This window comes from Salvelinus fontinalis, unplaced genomic scaffold, assembly GCF_029448725.1.
Source record: "Salvelinus fontinalis isolate EN_2023a unplaced genomic scaffold, ASM2944872v1 scaffold_0213, whole genome shotgun sequence".
NCBI classification, from domain to species: Eukaryota; Metazoa; Chordata; class Actinopteri; order Salmoniformes; family Salmonidae; genus Salvelinus; species Salvelinus fontinalis.
The window spans coordinates 125,455-145,512 of NW_026600422.1; the positions used below are offsets into that span (position 1 = coordinate 125,455).

At 48.8% G+C, this 20,058-nt stretch overlaps 1 protein-coding gene across 1 annotated transcript in view; it reads right to left on the reverse strand.

Annotated features, from left to right (window-relative positions):
* Positions 1-3,216: 3,216 nt before the first annotated feature.
* LOC129844725 (trichohyalin-like) overlaps positions 3,217-20,058 on the reverse strand; it is a 33,447-nt gene continuing 16,605 nt past the window's right edge. Inside the window, exons 11-19 of the mRNA XM_055912778.1 lie at positions 17,385-17,501; positions 16,982-17,105; positions 13,410-13,540; positions 12,998-13,107; positions 12,293-12,811; positions 11,165-11,282; positions 7,181-7,288; positions 3,547-3,914; positions 3,217-3,341 (exon numbers count right to left, since the gene is read on the reverse strand). Of these exons, the coding sequence (XP_055768753.1) occupies positions 3,248-3,341; positions 3,547-3,914; positions 7,181-7,288; positions 11,165-11,282; positions 12,293-12,811; positions 12,998-13,107; positions 13,410-13,540; positions 16,982-17,105; positions 17,385-17,501 (1,689 nt within the window). The 3' untranslated portion in view covers positions 3,217-3,247. The remainder of the gene's footprint in view (positions 3,342-3,546; positions 3,915-7,180; positions 7,289-11,164; positions 11,283-12,292; positions 12,812-12,997; positions 13,108-13,409; positions 13,541-16,981; positions 17,106-17,384; positions 17,502-20,058) is intronic.

Sequence of the window (20,058 nt, forward strand, 5' to 3'; positions counted from 1 at the left end):
CTTCAGTGGTGAACCTATAGACCTTCAGTGGTGAACCTATAGGCCTTCAGTGGTGAACCTATAGACCTTCAGTGGTGAACCTATAAACCTTCAGTGGTGAACCTATAGGCCTTCAGTGGTGAACCTATAGGCCTTCAGTGGTGAACCTATAGACCTTCAGTGGTGAACCTATAGGCCTTCAGTGGTGAACCTATAGACCTTCAGTGGTGAACCTATAGGCCTTCAGTGGTGAACCTATAGGCCTTCAGTGGTGAACCTATAGGCCTTCAGTGGTGAACCTATAGACCTTCAGTGGTGAACCTATAGACCTTCAGTGGTGAACCTATAGGCCTTCAGTGGTGAACCTATAGGCCTTCAGTGGTGAACCTATAGACCTTCAGTGGTGAACCTATAGACCTTCAGTGGTGAACCTATAGACCTTCAGTGGTGAACCTATAGTCCTTCAGTGGTGAACCTATAGGTCTTCAGTGGTGAACCTATAGGCCTTCAGTGGTGAACCTATAGACCTTCAGTGGTGAACCTTCAGTGGTGAACCTATAGGCCTTCAGTGGTGAACCTATAGACCTTCAGTGGTGAACCTATAGGCCTTCAGTGGTGAACCTATAGACCTTCAGTGGTGAACCTATAGGTCTTCAGTGGTGAACCTATAGACCTTCAGTGGTGAACCTTCAGTGGTGAACCTATAGGCCTTCAGTGGTGAACCTATAGACCTTCAGTGGTGAACCTATAGGCCTTCAGTGGTGAACCTATAGACCTTCAGTGGTGAACCTTCAGTGGTGAACCTATAGACCTTCAGTGGTGAACCTTCAGTGGTGAACCTATAGACCTTCAGTGGTGAACCTATAGGCCTTCAGTGGTGAACCTATAGGCCTTCAGTGGTGAACCTATAGGCCTTCAGTGGTGAACCTATAGACCTTCAGTGGTGAACCTTCAGTGGTGAACCTATAGGCCTTCAGTGGTGAACCTATAGACCTTCAGTGGTGAACCTATAGACATTCAGTGGTGAACCTATAGACCTTCAGTGGTGAACCTATAGACCTTCAGTGGTGAACCTTCAGTGGTGAACCTATAGACCTTCAGTGGTGAACCTTCAGTGGTGAACCTATAGGCCTTCAGTGGTGAACCTATAGACCTTCAGTGGTGAACCTATAGACCTTCAGTGGTGAACCTATAGACCTTCAGTGGTGAACCTATAGACCTTCAGTGGTGAACCTATAGACCTTCAGTGGTGAACCTATAGACCTTCAGTGGTGAACCTATAGGCCTTCAGTGGTGAACCTATAGACCTTCAGTGGTGAACCTGTAGGCCTTCAGTGGTGAACCTATAGACCTTCAGTGGTGAACCTATAGGCCTTCAGTGGTGAACCTATAGACCTTCAGTGGTGAACCTATAGACCTTCAGTGGTGAACCTTCAGTGGTGAACCTATAGACCTTCAGTGGTGAACCTTCAGTGGTGAACCTATAGGCCTTCAGTGGTGAACCTATAGGCCTTCAGTGGTGAACCTATAGACCTTCAGTGGTGAACCTATAGACCTTCAGTGGTGAACCTATAGACCTTCAGTGGTGAACCTTCAGTGGTGAACCTATAGACCTTCAGTGGTGAACCTTCAGTGGTGAACCTATAGGCCTTCAGTGGTGAACCTATAGACCTTCAGTGGTGAACCTATAGGCCTTCAGTGGTGAACCTATAGACCTTCAGTGGTGAACCTATAGACCTTCAGTGGTGAACCTATAGACCTTCAGTGGTGAACCTTCAGTGGTGAACCTTCAGTGGTGAACCTATAGGCCTTCAGTGGTGAACCTACAGACCTTCAGTGGTGAATCTTCAGTGGTGAACCTTCAGTGGTGAACCTTCAGTGGTGAACCTATAGACCTTCAGTGGTGAACCTATAGACCTTCAGTGGTGAACCTTCAGTGGTGAACCTATAGACCTTCAGTGGTGAACCTATAGGCCTTCAGTGGTGAACCTATAGACCTTCAGTGGTGAACCTATAGACCTTCAGTGGTGAACCTATAGACCTTCAGTGGTGAACCTATAGACCTTCAGTGGTGAACCTTCAGTGGTGAACCTATAGGTCTTCAGTGGTGAACCTATAGGCCTTCAGTGGTGAACCTATAGACCTTCAGTGGTGAACCTATAGACCTTCAGTGGTGAACCTATAGACCTTCAGTGGTGAACCTATAGGCCTTCAGTGGTGAACCTTCAGTGGTGAACCTATAGGCCTTCAGTGGTGAACCTATAGGCCTTCAGTGGTGAACCTATAGACCTTCAGTGGTGAACCTATAGACCTTCAGTGGTGAACCTATAGGCCTTCAGTGGTGAACCTTCAGGGGTGAACCTATAGACCTTCAGTGGTGAACCTATAGGCCTTCAGTGGTGAACCTATAGGCCTTCAGTGGTGAACCTTCAGTGGTGAACCTATAGGCCTTCAGTGGTGAACCTATAGACCTTCAGTGGTGAACCTATAGACCTTCAGTGGTGAACCTTCAGTGGTGAACCTATAGACCTTCAGTGGTGAACCTATAGACCTTCAGTGGTGAACCTTCAGTGGTGAACCTATAGACCTTCAGTGGTGAACCTATAGACCTTCAGTGGTGAACCTATAGGCCTTCAGTGGTGAACCTATAGACCTTCAGTGGTGAACCTATAGACCCCCCCCCCCCCCCCCCCTACAGTATCTGAAGCTGATAGGACAACAGTTACCTGGTTAACTCATTCATCCTGGTTCTGGGACAGCCCCCCCCTACAGTATCTGAAGCTGATAGGACAACAGTTACCTGGTTAACTCATTCATCCTGGTTCTGGGACAGCCCCCCCCCCCCCCCCCCCCTACAGTATCTGAAGCTGATAGGACAACAGTTACCTGGTTAACTCATTCATCCTGGTTCTGGGACAGCCCCCCCCCCCAGTATCTGAAGCTGATAGGACAACAGTTACCTGGTTAACTCATTCATCCTGGTTCTGGGACAGCCCCCCCCCCCCCCACCCCCCCCCTACAGTATCTGAAGCTGATAGGACAACAGTTACCTGGTTAACTCATTCATCCTGGTTCTGGGACAGGCCCCCCCCCCCACAGTATCTGAAGCTGATAGGACAACAAACCATAGACAGCAGATTCAATATAAAGAAAATACTTTATTACATATTATAGGTTATAATACAATACATTTGCATTGAACAAGCATATTTTTGGTCTGTCGGGGGTGTGTGTGTGTGTGTGTGTGTGTGTGTGTGTGTGTGTGTGTTCAGAAGGAGAAGTACTTGGTGTACCACTCCTGCCTCTGAGGGTCCCGCCCCTCTGCCCCCTGGTCACTCCCCCTCTGCTCCAAATATGGGCTCCTGGAGAACACAGGAAGCACATTTTAGACTGCTGGGGGGTCGACAGACAGACAGACAGACAGACAGACAGACAGACAGACAGACAGACAGACAACTATATGGTGATATTCTTAGACAGAGAAGGTCATTGGGCTTCGGGACATTTGTGAAGGAACACATTCAGCGCTATTGGCTGTGTTGTTTCCATAGATACAGTATCTGTTACCTGGTTGGCTGGCTGTTCAGGTGTGGGCGGAGCTCCTGCGAGGGTGAGGTGACGTGTCGAATCCCGTGTCGAGGCTCGGGGAGGGGGGATGGACAGAGGGGGAGAGGGGTGGTGGGAGCAGGGGGGAGGGGAGTGGGGGTACGAGAGAGAGGGCCGCGACCGCCAGGTTCCAAACTGGGAGACCTGGGAGTACGGGGGAGAGAGGGGGAGGAACGGGGGAGAGAGCAGGAGGCGTAGGGCAGAGTTGAGGAGGGGTGTTGGGGGAGGCAGGGGGAGGGGGTGTCGTGGGGGAGGAGGACGCTCCTCTCGTAGGCGCTGAGGTTTGGAATGCTGGAGACGCGGGGCGGAGACTCCTCCACACGCTTCCTCTGAAACACAACGTCATGACAACATTCACACAATGTCACCAATACAACACAGTGAAACACTAGTTAATCCCACCAATACAACACAGTGAAACACTAGTTAATCCCACCAATACAACACAGTGAAACACTAGTTAATCCCACCAATACAACACTAGTTAATCCCACCAATACAACACAGTGAAACACTAGTTAATCCCACCAATACAACACAGTGAAACACTAGTTAATCCCACCAATACAACACAGTGAGACACTAGTTAATCCCACCAATACAACACTAGTTAATCCCACCAATACAACACTAATTAATCCCACAAATATAACACTAGTTAATCCCACTGATACAACACTAGTTAATCCCACCGATACAACACTAGTTAATCCCACTGATACAACACTAGTTAATCCCACTGATACAACACTAGTTAATCCCACTGATACAACACTAGTTAATCCCACTGATACAACACTAGATAATCCCACCAATACAACACAGTGAAACACTAGTTAATCCCACCGATACAACACAGTGAAACACTAGTTAATCCCACCAATACAACACAGTGAAACACTAGTTAATCCCACCAATACAACACAGTGAGACACTAGTTAATCCCACCAATACAACACTAGTTAATCCCACCAATACAACACTAATTAATCCCACAAATATAACACTAGTTAATCCCACTGATACAACACTAGTTAATCCCACCGATACAACACTAGTTAATCCCACTGATACAACACTAGTTAATCCCACTGATACAACACTAGTTAATCCCACTGATACAACACTAGTTAATCCCACCAATACAACACAAGTTAATCCCACCGATACAACACAGTGAGACACTAGTTAATGCCACCAATACAACACTAGTTAATCCCACCAATACAACACTAGTTAATCCCACCAATACAACACTAGTTAATCCCACCAATACAACACAGTAAAACACTAGCTAATCCCACCGATACAACACTAGTTAATCCCACCAATATAACACTAGTTAATCCCACCAATACAACACAGTGAAACACTAGTTAATCCCACCGATACAACACAGTGAGACACTAGTTAATCCCACCAATACAACACTAGTTAATCCCACCAATACAACACTAGTTAATCCCACCAATACAACACTAGTTAATCCCACCAATACAACACTAGTTAATCCCACTGATACAACACAGTGAAACACTAGTTAATCCCACCAATACAACACAGTGAAACACTAGTTAATCCCACCAATACAACACAGTGAAACACTAGTTAATCCCACCAATACAACACAGTGAAACACTAGTTAATCCCACCAATACAACACCAGTTAATCCCACCAATACAACACTAGTTAATCCCACCAATAAAACAGTAGTTAATCCCACCGATACAACACAGTGAGACACTAGTTAATCCCACCAATACAACACTAGTTAATCCCACCAATACAACACAGTAAAACACTAGTTAATCCCACTGATACAACACTAGTTAATCCCACCAATACAACACAGTGAGACACTAGTTAATCCCACCAATACAACACAGTGAAACACTAGTTAATCCCACCAATACAACACAGTGAAACACTAGTTAATCCCACCAATACAACACTAGTTAATCCCACCAATACAACACAGTGAAACACTAGTTAATCCCACCAATACAACACTAGTTAATCCCACCAATACAACACAGTGAAACACTAGTTAATCCCACCAATACAACACAGTGAAACACTAGTTAATCCCACCAATACAACACCAGTTAATCCCACCGATATAACACTAGTTAATCCCACCAATACAACACAGTGAAACACTAGTTAATCCCACCAATACAACACAGTGAGACACTAGTTAATCCCACCGATATAACACAGTGAAACACTAGTTAATCCCACCGATACAACGCAGTGAGACACTAGTTAATCCCACCAATACAACACTAGTTAATCCCACCAATACAACACAGTAAAACACTAGTTAATCCCACCAATACAACACTAGTTAATCCCACCAATACAACACTAGTTAATCCCACCAATACAACACTAGTTAATCCCACCAATACAACACAGTGAGACACTATTTAATCCCACCAATACAACACTAGTTAATCCCACCAATACAACACAGTGAGATACTAGTTAATCCCACCAATACAACACAGTGAAACACTAGTTAATCCCACCGATACAACACAGTGAAACACTAGTTAATCCCACCAATATAACACAGTGAAACACTAGTTAATCCCACCAATACAACACTAGTTAATCCCACCAATACAACACAGTAAAACACTAGTTAATCCCACCAATACAACACTAGTTAATCCCACCAATACAACACAGTGAAACACTAGTTAATCCCACCAATACAACACAGTGAAACACTAGTTAATCCCACCAATACAACACAGTGAAACACTAGTTAATCCCACCAATACAACACAGTGAAACACTAGTTAATCCCACCAATACAACACAGTGAAACACTAGTTAATCCCACCAATACAACACTAGTTAATCCCACCAATACAACACTAGTTAATCCCACCAATACAACACTAGGTAATCCCACCAATACAACACTAGTTAATCCCACCAATACAACACTAGTTAATCCCACCAATACAACACTAGTTAATCCCACCAATACAACACTAGTTAATCCCACCAATACAACACAGTGAAACACTAGTTAATCCCACCAATACAACACAGTAAAACAGTAGTTAATCCCACCAATACAACACTAGTTAATCCCACCAATACAACACAGTGAAACACTAGTTAATCCCACCAATACAACACTAGTTAATCCCACCAATACAACACAGTGAAACACTAGTTAATCCCACCATTACAACACAGTGAAACACTAGTTAATCCCACCAATACAACACAGTGAGACACTAGTTAATCCCACCAATACATCACTAGTTTATCCCACCAATACAACACTAGTTAATCCCACCAATACAACACTAGTTAATCCCACCAATACAACACTAGTTAATCCCACCAATACAACACAGTGAAACACTAGTTAATCCCACCAATATAACACTAGTTAATCCCACCAATACATCACTAGTTTATCCCACCAATACAACACTAGTTAATCCCACCAATACAACACTAGTTAATCCCACCAATATAACACTAGTTAATCCCACCAATATAACACTAGTTAATCCCACTGATACAACACAGTGAAACATAAAGACAACAGAGGAGTGTGTGTGTCACCCTCATTGTTGGTGTAACGATCCCGGGGTGTGGCCTGTTGTCATGGAGCCTGAGGGTTCCGTTGTCCCCGGCAACCGGAGGATGAAGCTGCAGCTGATGTCGTTCCTCCTGGAGAAACAATGAGACATCAGGTGTGGGGCAGGTGTGGGGTAGGTGTGTGGTAGGAGTGGGGTAGGAGTGGGGTAGGTGTGGGGTAGGAGTGGGGTAGGTGTGGGGTAGGAGTGGGGTAGGAGTGTGTGGGGTAGGTTTGTGGTAGGTGTGGGGTAGGAGTGTGTGGAGTAGGAGTGTGGTAGGTGTGGGGTAGGAGTGTGGTAGGTGTGGGGTAGGAATGGGGTAGGTGTGTGTGGAGTAGGAGTGGGGTAGGTGTGGGGTAGGTGTGGGTGGGGTAGGTGTGGGGTAGGAGTGTGTGGGGTAGGTTTGTGGTAGGTGTGGGGTAGGAGTGTGTGGGGTAGATGTGTGGTAGGAGTGGGGTAGGAGTGGGGTAGGAGTGTGTGGGGTAGGTGTGTGGTAGGAGTGGGGTAGGAGTGTGTGGGGTAGGTTTGTGGTAGGAGTGTGTGGGGTAGATGTGTGGTAGGTGTGGGGTAGGAGTGTGGTAGGTGTGGGGTAGGAATGGGGTAGGTGTGTGTGGAGTAGGAGTGGGGTAGGAGTGTGTGGTAGGAGTGGGGTAGGAGTGTGTGGGGTAGGAGTGTGTGGGGTAGGTGTGTGGTAGGTGTGGGGTAGGACGGTGTGTGGTAGGTGTGGGGTAGGAGTGTGGTAGGTGTGGGGGTAGGAGTGTGTGGGGTAGGTGTGGGGTAGGTGTGTGTGGGGTAGATGTGTGGTAGGTGTGGGGTAGGTGTGGGGTAGGAGTGTGTGGGGTAGATGTGTGGTAGGTGTGGGATAGGAGTGGGGTAGGAGTGTGGTAGGTGTGGGGTAGGAATGGGGTAGGTGTGTGGTAGGAGTGGGGTGGGAGTGGGGTAGGAGTGTGTGGAGTAGGTGTGTGGTAGGTGTGGGGTAGATGTGGGGTAGGAATGGGGTATGAATGTGGTAGGTGTGGGGTAGGAGTGTGGTAGGACTGTGGTAGGTGGGGGTAGGTGTATGGGGTAAGTGTAGGGTAGGTGTGGGGTCGGTGTGTTGGGTAAGTGTGGGGTAGATGTTTGGGGTAAGTGTAGGGTAGGTATGGGGGGGTAAGTGTGGGGTAGGTATGGGGTAGGTGTGGGGTAGGTGTGTTGGGTAAGTGTGGGGTAGGTGTGGGATAGGTGTGTGGGGTAAGTGTAGGGTAGGTGGGTGGGGTAGGTATGTGGTAGGTGCAGGGTAGGTGTATGGTGTGTGGGGTAAGTGTAGGGTAGGTGTGGGGTAGATATGGGGTAGGTGTGTTGGGTAAGTGTGGGATAGGTGTGTGGGGTAAGTGTGTGGGGTAAGTATGGGGTAGGTGTGTTGGGTAAGTGTGGGATATGTGTGTGGTAGGTGTATGGGGTAAGTGTGGGATAGGAGTGTGGGGTAAGTGTAGGGTAGGTGTGTGGGGTGAGTGTAGGGTAGGTGTGGGGTAAGTGTAGGGTAGGTGTTGGGTAGGTGTGTGGGGTAAGTGTAGGGTAGGTGTGTGGGGTGAGTGTAGGGTAGGTGTGGGGTAAGTGTAGGGTAGGTGTGGGGTAAGTGTAGGGTAGGTGTTGGGTAGGTGTGTGGGGTAAGTGTAGGGGGTAAGTGTGGGGTAGGTGTGGGGTAGGTGTGGGGTAAGTGTAGGGTAGGTGTGGGGGGTAAGTGTGGGGTAGGTGTGGGGTAAGTGTAGGGTAGGTGTGGGGGGTAAGTGTGGGGTAGGTGTAGGGTAGGTGTGGGGGGTAAGTGTGGGGTAGGGCGTGGGGTAGGTGTGTGGGGTAGGTGTGTGGGGTAGGTATGTGGGGTAGGGCGTGGGGTAGGTGTGTGGGGTAGGTGTGTGGGGTAGGGCGTGGGATAGGTGTGGGGTAGGGCGTGGGGTAGGTGCGTGAGGTAGGTGTGGGGTAGGTGCGTGAGGTAAGTGTAGGGTAGGTGTTGGGTAGGTGTGGGGTAGGGCGTGGGGTAGGTGTGGGGTAGGTGTGGGGTAGGTATGGGGTAGGTGTGTGGGGTAGGTGTGTGGGGTAGGTGTGTGGGGTAGGGAGTGGGGTAGGTGTGTGGGGTAGGGCGTGGGGTAGGTGTGGGGTAGGTGTGGGGTAGGGCGTGGGGTAGGTGCGTGAGGTAGGTGTGGGGTAGGTGCGTGAGGTAAGTGTAGGGTAGGTGTTGGGTAGGTGTGTAGGGTAGGTGTGTGGGTTAGGTGTGTGGTAGGGAGTGGGGTAGGTGTAGGGTAGGTGTTGGGTAGGGCGTGGGGTAGGTGTGGGGTAGGTATGGGGTAGGGCATGGGGTAGGTGTGGGGTAGGTGCGTGAGGTAAGTGTAGGGTAGGTGTTGGGTAGGTGTGTAGGGTAGATGTGTAGGGTAGGTGTGTGGGTTAGGTGTGTGGTAGGGAGTGGGGTAGGTGTAGGGTAGGTGTGTGGGGTAAGTGTAGGGTAGGTGTGGGGGGTAGGTGTGTGTCAGTGTGGGGTAGGTGTGTGTCTGAGTGTGGGGTAGGTGTGTGTCTGAGTGTGGGGTAGGTGTGTGTAGGTGTGTGGGGTAGGTGTGTGTCTGAGTGTGGGGTAGATGTGTGTCTGAGTGTGGGGTAGGTGTGTGTCTGAGTGTGGGGTAGGTGTGTGTCTGAGTGTGGGGTAGGTGTGTGTCTGAGTGTGGGGTAGATGTGTGTCTGAGTGTGGGGTAGGTGTGTGTAGGTGTGTGGGGTAGGTGTGTGTCTGAGTGTGGGGTAGGTGTGTGTCTGAGTGTGGGGTAGGTGTGTGTCTGAGTGTGGGGTAGGTGTGTGTCTGAGTGTGGGGTAGGTGTGTGTCTGAGTGTGGGGTAGGTGTGTGTCTGAGTGTGGGGTAGGTGTGTGTCTGAGTGTGGGGTAGGTGTGTGTCTGAGTGTGGGGTAGGTGTGTGTCTGAGTGTGGGGTAGGTGTGTGTCTGAGTGTGGGGTAGGTGTGTGGGGGGTAGGTGTGGGGTAGGTGTGTGTCTGAGTGTGGGGTAGGTGTGTGGGGTAGGTGTGTGGGGTAGGTGTGTGGAGTAGGTGTGTGTATGAGTGTGGGGTAGGTGTGTGTCAGTGTGGGGTAGGTGTGTGTCTGAGTGTGGGGTAGGTGTGTGTATGAGTGTGGGGTAGATGTGTGTATGAGTGTGGGGTAGATGTGTGTCTGAGTGTGGGGTAGGTGTGTGTATGAGTGTGGGGTAGGTGTGGGGTAGGTGTGTGTCTGAGTGTGGGGTAGGTGTGTGGGGGGTAGGTGTGGGGTAGGTGTGTGTCTGAGTGTGGGGTAGGTGTGTGTGGGGTAGGTGTGTGTCTGAGTGTGGGGTAGGTGTGTGTCTGAGTGTGGGGTAGATGTGTGTATGAGTGTGGGGTAGGTGTGTGTCTGAGTGTGGGGTAGGTGTGTGTCTGAGTGTGGGGTAGGTGTGTGTCTGAGTGTGGGGTAGGTGTGTGGGGTAGGTGTGTGGGGTAGGTGTGGGGGGTAGGTGTGGGGGGTAGGTGTGGGGGGTAGGTGTGTGTATGAGTGTGGGGTAGGTGTGTGGGGTAGGTGTGTGGGGTAGGTGTGTGGGGTAGGTGTGGGGGGTAGGTGTGTGTATGAGTGTGGGGTAGATGTGTGTATGAGTGTGGGGTAGATGTGTGTATGAGTGTGGGGTAGGTGTGTGTCTGAGTGTGGGGTAGGTGTGTGTCTGAGTGTGGGGTAGATGTGTGTCTGAGTGTGGGGTAGGTGTGTGGGGTAGGTGTGGGGTAGGTGTGTGGGGTAGGTGTGTGTCTGAGTGTGGGGTAGGTGTGTGTCTGAGTGTGGGGTAGATGTGTGTCTGAGTGTGGGGTAGGTGTGTGTAGGTGTGTGGGGTAGGTGTGTGTCTGAGTGTGGGGTAGATGTGTGTCTGAGTGTGGGGTAGGTGTGTGTCTGAGTGTGGGGTAGGTGTGTGTATGAGTGTGGGGTAGGTTTGTTTTCTTACCACCAAGCGTTTGATGAGTTGGTTTCTCTCAGTGAGTCTCTCCTGTAGTCTTCCCATCTGGAGATCATCACAGAGAGGAACCTCTCTCCTCCTGCACCTCTCCTCACGCTCCCGCAGCCTGGGAACACACACACACATTACACCCCTCTCCTCCTGCAGCCTGGGAACACACACACATTACACCCCTCTCCTCCTGCAGCCTGGGAACACACACACATTACACCCCTCTCCTCCTGCAGCCTGGGAACACACACACATTACACCCCTCTCCTCCTGCAGCCTGGGACCACACACACGTTACACCCCTCTCCTCCTGCAGCCTGGGAACACACACGTTAAACACACCCCTCTCCTCCTGCAGCCTGGGAACACACACCCCTCTCCTCCTGCAGCCTGGGAACACACACCCCTCTCCTCCTGCAGCCTGGGAACACACACCCCTCTCCTCCTGCAGCCTGGGAACACACCCTTCTCCTCCTGCAGCCTGGGAACACACACACATTACACCCCTCTCCTCCTGCAGCCTGGGAACACACACACATTACACCCCTCTCCTCCTGCAGCCTGGGAACACACATACGTTAACCACACCCCTCTCCTCCTGCAGCCTGGGAACACACACACATTAACCACACCCCTCTCCTCCTGCAGCCTGGGAACACACACACGTTACACCTCTCTCCTGCAGCCTGGGAACACACACACATTAACCACACCCCTCTCCTCCTGCAGCCTGGGAACACACACACGTTACACCCCTCTCCTCCTGCAGCCTGGGAACACACACACATTACAACCCTCTCCTCCTGCAGCCTGGGAACACACACACATTAACCACACCCCTCTCCTCCTGCAGCCTGGGAACACACCCCTTTCCTCCTGCAGCCTGGGACCACACACACGTTACACCCCTCTCCTCCTGCAGCCTGGGACCACACACTCGTTAAACACACCCCTCTCCTCCTGCAGCCTGGGAACACACACACGTTAACCACACCCCTCTCCTCCTGCAGCCTGGGAACACACACCCCTCTCCTCCTGCAGCCTGGGAACACACACCCCTCTCCTCCTGCAGCCTGGGAACACACACCCCTCTCCTCCCGCTCCACACTCCAGTGTGATACTCACTCTGTCTCCAGGGCCACTATGCGAGTCTGTAGCTCTGTTTGAGAGCTGCTGTATTCACACACCAGACTCTGTATCGCTCTCCTGTGCTCTCTCTTCATCTCCTCTCTCCTCTCCTCCTCTTCCTCCTCCTTCCTCCTCTTCTCCTCCTCCTCCGCCTTCCTTCTCTTCTCCTCGTCCTCCTTCCTCTTCTCCTCCTCCTCCTTCCTCTTCTCCTCAACCTCCTCTCTTCTCGTCATCTCCTCTCTCCTGTTCTCCTCCTCCTTCCTCTTCTCCTCGTCCCTCCTCTTCTCCTCCATCTCTCTTTGCGCCTCCTCTTTTCTCATCTCTTCTTCTCTCTGTTCCTCCCGTTGTTTCTGAGCCTCTTCCCGTTTCTCCACCTCCTCTCTCAGTCTGTCCACCTCCACTCTCAGTCGTTGGGCTTCCTCCTCTCTCAGTCTGTCCACCTCCACTCTCAGTCGTTGGGCCTCCTCCTCTCTCTCCTTCTGCTCTCTTTCTCTTCCCATCGCCTCCTCTCCCGACCTGGAAGAGTAGAGAGGACAGGACAACGGAAGAAAGGGGATACGATGAGGAGAGGTGTGTGTGTGTGTGTGTGTGTGTCTGTGTCTGTGTCTGTGTGTGTGTGTGTGTGTGTGTGTGTGTGTGTGTGTGTGTGTGTGTGTGTGTGTGTGTGTGTGTGTGTGTGTGTGTGTGTGTGTGTGTGTCTACCTCAGCTGGTCCCTCAGCACAGTGTTTTCCCTCTGCAGTTCCAGAACGGCACAGCGACTCTCATCCAGCTGACGCTCAAAGACCTGGTATTGATTCTGCTGCTTCAAGTCCTGCACACACACACACACACACACACACACACACACACACACACACACACACACACACACACACACACACAGATAGTCAGTTCCCAATTTAATAGCATATGTTATTGTGTGTGTGTGTGTGTGTGTGTGTGTGTGTGTGTGTGTGTGTGTGTGTGTGTGTGTGTGTGTGTGTGTGTGTGTGTGTGTGTGTGTGTGTGTGTGTGTGTGTGTGTGTGTGTGTGTGTGTGTGTGTTACCTGTTGCAGGGCCATCATCTCTGTGTGTGTGTGTGTGTGTGTGTGTGTGTGTGTGTGTGTGTGTTACCTGTTGCAGGGCCGTCATCTCTGTGTGTGTGTGTAGTTCAGTCTGCAGGTCTTCGATGTGTTTCATGTGTCTCTGGGTCAACTGTCTACTCCACTCTGTGTACTGCTGGCTCAGCTCTGTACCCTGCTTATCTAGACACATCATCATCATCATCACCATCATCATCACCATCATCATCATCACCATCATCACCATCATCATCATCATCACCATCATCATCACCATCATCATCACCATCATCACCATCATCACCATCATCATCACCATCATCATCATCACCATCATCACCATCATCATCACCATCACCACCATCACCATCATCATCATCACCATCACCATCATCATCACCATCATCATCACCATCATCATCACCATCATCATCATCATCATCATCATCATCATCATCACCATCATCATCATCATCATCATCATCATCATCATCATCATCATCATCACCACCATCATCATCACCATCATTCCCACCATCATCACCATCATCATCACCATCATCACCATCACCATCATCATCACCATCATCACCATCATCACCATCATCACCATCACCATCACCATCATCATCATCATCACCATCATCATCACCATCCCCATCACCATCATCACCATCTTTATCATCATCATCATCATCATCACCATCATCATCATCACCATCATCACCATCACCATCTTTATCATTATCATCATCATCATCATCACCATCATCACCATCATCACCATCACCATCTTTATCATCATCATCATCATCACCACCATCTTTATCATTATCATCATCATCATCATCACCACCATCATCATCACCATCATCACCAACTGTCCACTCTGTGTACTGCAGACAGACACGCAGACAGACACGCAGACAGACAGAAGGACAGACAGACAGAAGGACAGACAGACAGAAGGACAGACAGACACACAGACAGACAGACACACAGACAGACGGACGGACGGACGGACGGACGGACGGACGGACGGACAGACATAATCCATATTGATAACACAGAAGTACAAATCTACCAGTTGCCATGGTGAGGAGTATAGCCTGTTGACATGGTGATTGTTACCTAGCTGTAGTGTAGACTGTATGTGTATGTGTTACCTAGCTGTAACAGGTGTAGTGTGTTACCTAGCTGTAGTGTAGACTGTGTGTGTATGTGTATGTGTTACCTAGCTGTAACAGGTGTAGTGTGTTACCTAGCTGTAACAGGTGTAGTGTGTTACCTAGCTGTAGCAGGTGTAGTGTGTGTTACCTAGCTGTAACAGGTGTAGTGTGTTACCTAGCTGTAGCAGGTGTAGTGTGTTACCTAGCTGTAGCAGGTGTAGTGTGTTACCTAGCTGTAACAGGTGTAGTGTGTTACCTAGCTGTAGCAGGTGTAGTGTGTGTTACCTAGCTGTAGCAGGTGTAGTGTGTTACCTAGCTGTAACAGGTGTAGTGTGTTACCTAGCTGTAGCAGGTGTAGTGTGTGTTACCTAGCTGTAACAGGTGTAGTGTGTTACCTAGCTGTAGCAGGTGTAGTGTGTTACCTAGCTGTAGCAGGTGTAGTGTGTTACCTAGCTGTAACAGGTGTAGTGTGTTACCTAGCTGTAGCAGGTGTAGTGTGTGTTACCTAGCTGTAGCAGGTGTAGTGTGTTACCTAGCTGTAACAGGTGTAGTGTGTTACCTAGCTGTAACAGGTGTAGTGTGTTACCTAGCTGTAACAGGTGAAGTGTGTTACCTAGCTGTAACAGGTGTAGTGTGTTACCCAGATGTAACAGGTGTAGTGTGTTACCTATCTGTAACAGGTGTAGTGTTACCTATCTGTAGCAGGTGTAGTGTGTTACCTAGCTGTAACAGGTGTAGTGTGTTACCCAGATGTAACAGGTGTAGTGTGTTACCTATCTGTAACAGGTGTAGTGTTACCTATCTGTAGCAGGTGTAGTGTGTTACCTAGCTGTAGCAGGTGTAGTGTATTACCCAGCTGTAGCAGGTGTAGTGTAGTGTGTTACCCAGATGTAACAGGTGTAGTGTGTTACCTAGCTGTAGCAGGTGTAGTGTGTTACCTAGCTGTAACAGGTGTAGTGTGTTACCTAGCTGTAGCAGGTGTAGTGTGTTACCTAGCTGTAACAGGTATAGTGTGTGTTACCTAGCTGTAACAGGTGTAGTGTGTTACCTAGCTGTAACAGGTGTAGTGTGTGTTACCTAGCTGTAACAGGTGTAGTGTGTTACCTAGCTGTAACAGGTGTAGTGTGTTACCCAGCTGTAGCAGGTGTAGTGTGTTACCTAGCTGTAGCAGGTGTAGTGTGTGTTACCCAGCTGTAGCAGGTGTAGTGTGTTACCTAGCTGTAACAGGTGTAGTGTGTGTTACCTAGCTGTAACAGATGTAGTGTGTTACCTAGCTGTAACAGGTATAGTGTGTTACCTAGCTGTAACAGGTATAGTGTGTTACCTATCCGTAACAGGTGTAGTGTGTTACCTAGCTGTAACAGGTGTAGTGTGTTACTAAGCTGTAACAGGTGAAGTGTGTTACCTAGCTGTAGCAGGTGTAGTGTGTTACCTAGCTGTAACAGGTGTAGTGTGTTACCTAGCTGTAACAGGTGTAGTGTGTTACCTAGCTGTAACAGGTGTAGTGTGTTACCTAGCTGTAACAGGTGTAGTGTGTTACCTAGCTGTAACAGGTGTAGTGTGTTACCTAGATGTAGCAGGTGTAGTGTGTTACCTAGCTGTAACAGGTGTAGTGTGTTACCTAGCTGTAACAGGTGTAGTGTGTTACCTAGCTGTAACAGGTGTAGTGTGTTACTAAGCTGTAACAGGTGTAGTGTGTTACCTAGCTGTAACAGGTGTAGTGTGTTGCCTATCTGTAACAGGTGTAGTGTGTTACCTAGCTGTAGCAGGTGTAGTGTGTTACCTAGCTGTAGCAGGTGTAGTGTGTGTTACCTAGCTGTAATAGGTGTAGTGTGTGTGTTTCCTAGCTGTAACAGGTGTAGTGTGTTACCTAGCTGTAACAGGTGTAGTGTGTTACCTAGCTGTAACAGGTGTAGTGTGTTACCCAGCTGTAGCAGGTGTAGTGTGTGTTACCTAGCTGTAGCAGGTGTAGTGTGTGTTACCTAGCTGTAACAGGTGTAGTGTGTTACCTAGCTGTAACAGGTGTAGTGTGTTACCTAGCTGTAACAGGTGTAGTGTGTTACCTAGCTGTAACAGGTGTAGTGTGTGTGTTACCTAGCTGTAGCAGGTGTAGTGTGTTACCTAGCTGTAACAGGTGTAGTGTGTTACCTAGCTGTAACAGGTGTAGTGTGTTACCTAGCTGTAGCAGGTGTAGTGTAGTGTAGTGTGGTACCTAGCTGTAACAGGTGTAGTGTGTTACCTAGCTGTAACAGGTGTAGTGTGTTACCTAGCTGTAGCAGGTGTAGTGTGTTACCTAGCTGTAGCAGGTGTAGTGTGATACCTAGCTGTAGCAGGTGTAGTGTGTTACTTAGCTGTAACAGGTGTAGTGTGTTACCTAGCTGTAGCAGGTGTAGTGTGTTACCTAGCTGTAACAGGTGTAGTGTGTTACCTAGCTGTAACAGGTGTAGTGTGCTACCTAGCTGTAACAGGTGTAGTGTCTGTAGTCTGTTCCTCTCTGTCTGCAGTTCCTCCTGAGCTCGTCTCTCCAGAACCTGCAACGCCGCCACGTGTCGTTCCTCAGAGTGTCTCTGTGGTTCCTCCTAAAAGAAAATAAACTATGTTATATCTCTCTCTCTCTCACACACGCACACACACACACACACACACACACACACACACACACACACACACACACACACACACACACACACACACACACACACACACACACACACACACACATTTCTTTAGTAGTGACACTGACAGAGTGTGAGTGTGAGTGTGAGAGTGAGTGTGTGTGTGTGTGTGTGTGTGTGTGTGTGTGTGTGTGTGTGTGTGTGTGTGTGTGTGTGTGTGTGTGTGTGTGTGTGTGTGTGTACCTGCAACTGCTCTCTCAGTCTCTGGTTCATGTCTCTGGTCTCCTGCACCTCCCTTCGCAGCCTGTCAATCTCACTGTCGTCATGGTGACCGTCTGCTGGCCCCGCCTTCCTCTCCACCTACAACAGGAAGTTAGCTCAGTCAAACAGGAAATTATTCAACTGTCTGTTTAGTTTAAGGGTTAAATTTTTTTTTATATATATATATATATATATTTCCCACCCCCTCCAGAGGATAGATCAGATCCCCCCCCAGACATCTCAGATCAATAGTGAGGTTAGATCAGATCCCCTCCAGACATCTCAGATCAATAGTGAGGTTAGATCAGATCCCCCCCAGACATCTCAGATCAATAGTGAGGTTAGATCAGATCCCCCCCAGACATCTCAGATCAATAGTGAGGTTAGATCAGATCCCCTCCAGACATCTCAGATCAATAGTGAGGTTAGATCAGATCCCCTCCAGACATTTCAGATCAATAGTGAGGTTAGATCAGATCCCCCCCCAGACATCTCAGATCAATAGTGAGGTTAGATCAGATCCCCTCCAGACATCTCAGATCAATAGTGAGGTTAGATCAGATCCCCCCCAGACATCTCAGATCAATAGTGAGGTTAGATCAGATCCCCTCCAGACATCTCAGATCAATAGTGAGGTTAGATCAGATCCCCTCCAGACATTTCAGATCAATAGTGAGGTTAGATCAGATCCCCCCCCAGACATCTCAGATCAATAGTGAGGTTAGATCAGATCCCCCCCAGACATCTCAGATCAATAGTGAGGTTAGAACAGATCCCCCCCAGACATCTCAGATCAATAGTGAGGTTAGATCAGATCCCCCCCAGACATTTCAGATCAATAGTGAGGTTAGATCAGATCCCCCCCCAGACATCTCAGATCAATAGTGAGGTTAGATCAGATCCCCTCCAGACATCTCAGATCAATAGTGAGGTTAGATCAGATCCCCCCCAGACATTTCAGATCAATAGTGAGGTTAGATCAGATCCCTCCCAGACATTTCAGATCAATAGTGAGGTTAGATCAGATCCCCCCCAGACATCTCAGATCAATAGTGAGGTTAGATCAGATCCCCCCCCCCACAGACATTTCAGATCAATAGTGAGGTTAGATCAGATCCCTCCAGACATCTCAGATCAATAGTGAGGTTAGATCAGATCCCTCCCACAGACATCTCAGATCAATAGTGAGGTTAGATCAGATCCCCCCCAGACATCTCAGATCAATAGTGAGGTTAGAACAGATCCCCCCCCCCCCCCAGACATTTCAGATCAATAGTGAGGTTAGAACAGATCCCCCCCAGACATCACAGATCAATAGTGAGGTTAGATCAGATCCCCCCCCCCCCAGACATCTCAGATCAATAGTGAGGTTAGATCAGATCCCCTCCAGACATCTCAGATCAATAGTGAGGTTAGATCAGATCCCCCCCAGACATCTCAGATCAATAGTGAGGTTAGATCAGATCCCCTCCAGACATCTCAGATCAATAGTGAGGTTAGATCAGATCCCCCCCAGACATTTCAGATCAATAGTGAGGTTAGATCAGATCCCTCCCAGACATTTCAGATCAATAGTGAGGTTAGATCAGATCCCCCCCAGACATCTCAGATCAATAGTGAGGTTAGATCAGATCCCCCCCCCCCCCCCCCCCACAGACATTTCAGATCAATAGTGAGGTTAGATCAGATCCCTCCAGACATCTCAGATCAATAGTGAGGTTAGAACAGATCCCTCCCACAGACATCTCAGATAAATAGTGAGGTTAGGACAGATCCCCCCCAGACATCTCAGATCAATAGTGAGGTTAGAACAGATCCCCCCCCCCCCCCCCAGACATTTCAGATCAATAGTGAGGTTAGAACAGATCCCCCCCAGACATCTCAGATCAATAGTGAGGTTAGATCAGATCCCCCCAGACATCTCAGATCAATAGTGAGGTTAGAACAGATCCCCCCAGACATCTCAGATCAATAGTGAGGTTAGAACAGATCCCCTCCAGACATCTCAGATCAATAGTGAGGTTAGATCAGATCCCCCCCAGACATTTCAGATCAATAGTGAGGTTAGATCAGATCCCCCCAGACATCTCAGATCAATAGTGAGGTTAGAACAGATCCCCCCCAGACGTCACAGATCAATAGTGAGGTTAGATCAGATCCCCCCCCCCCAGACATCTCAGATCAATAGTGAGGTTAGATCAGATCCCCTCCAGACATCTCAGATCAATAGTGAGGTTAGATCAGATCCCCCCCAGACATCTCAGATCAATAGTGAGGTTAGATCAGATCCCCTCCAGACATCTCAGATCAATAGTGAGGTTAGATCAGATCCCCCCAGACATTTCAGATCAATAGTGAGGTTAGATCAGATCCCTCCCAGACATTTCAGATCAATAGTGAGGTTAGATCAGATCCCCCCCAGACATCTCAGATCAATAGTGAGGTTAGATCAGATCCCCCCCCCCACAGACATTTCAGATCAATAGTGAGGTTAGATCAGATCCCTCCCACAGACATCTCAGATCAATAGTGAGGTTAGGACAGATCCCCCCCAGACATCTCACATCAATAGTGAGGTTAGAACAGATCCCCCCCCAGACATTTCAGATCAATAGTGAGGTTAGAACAGATCCCCCCCAGACATCACAGATCAATA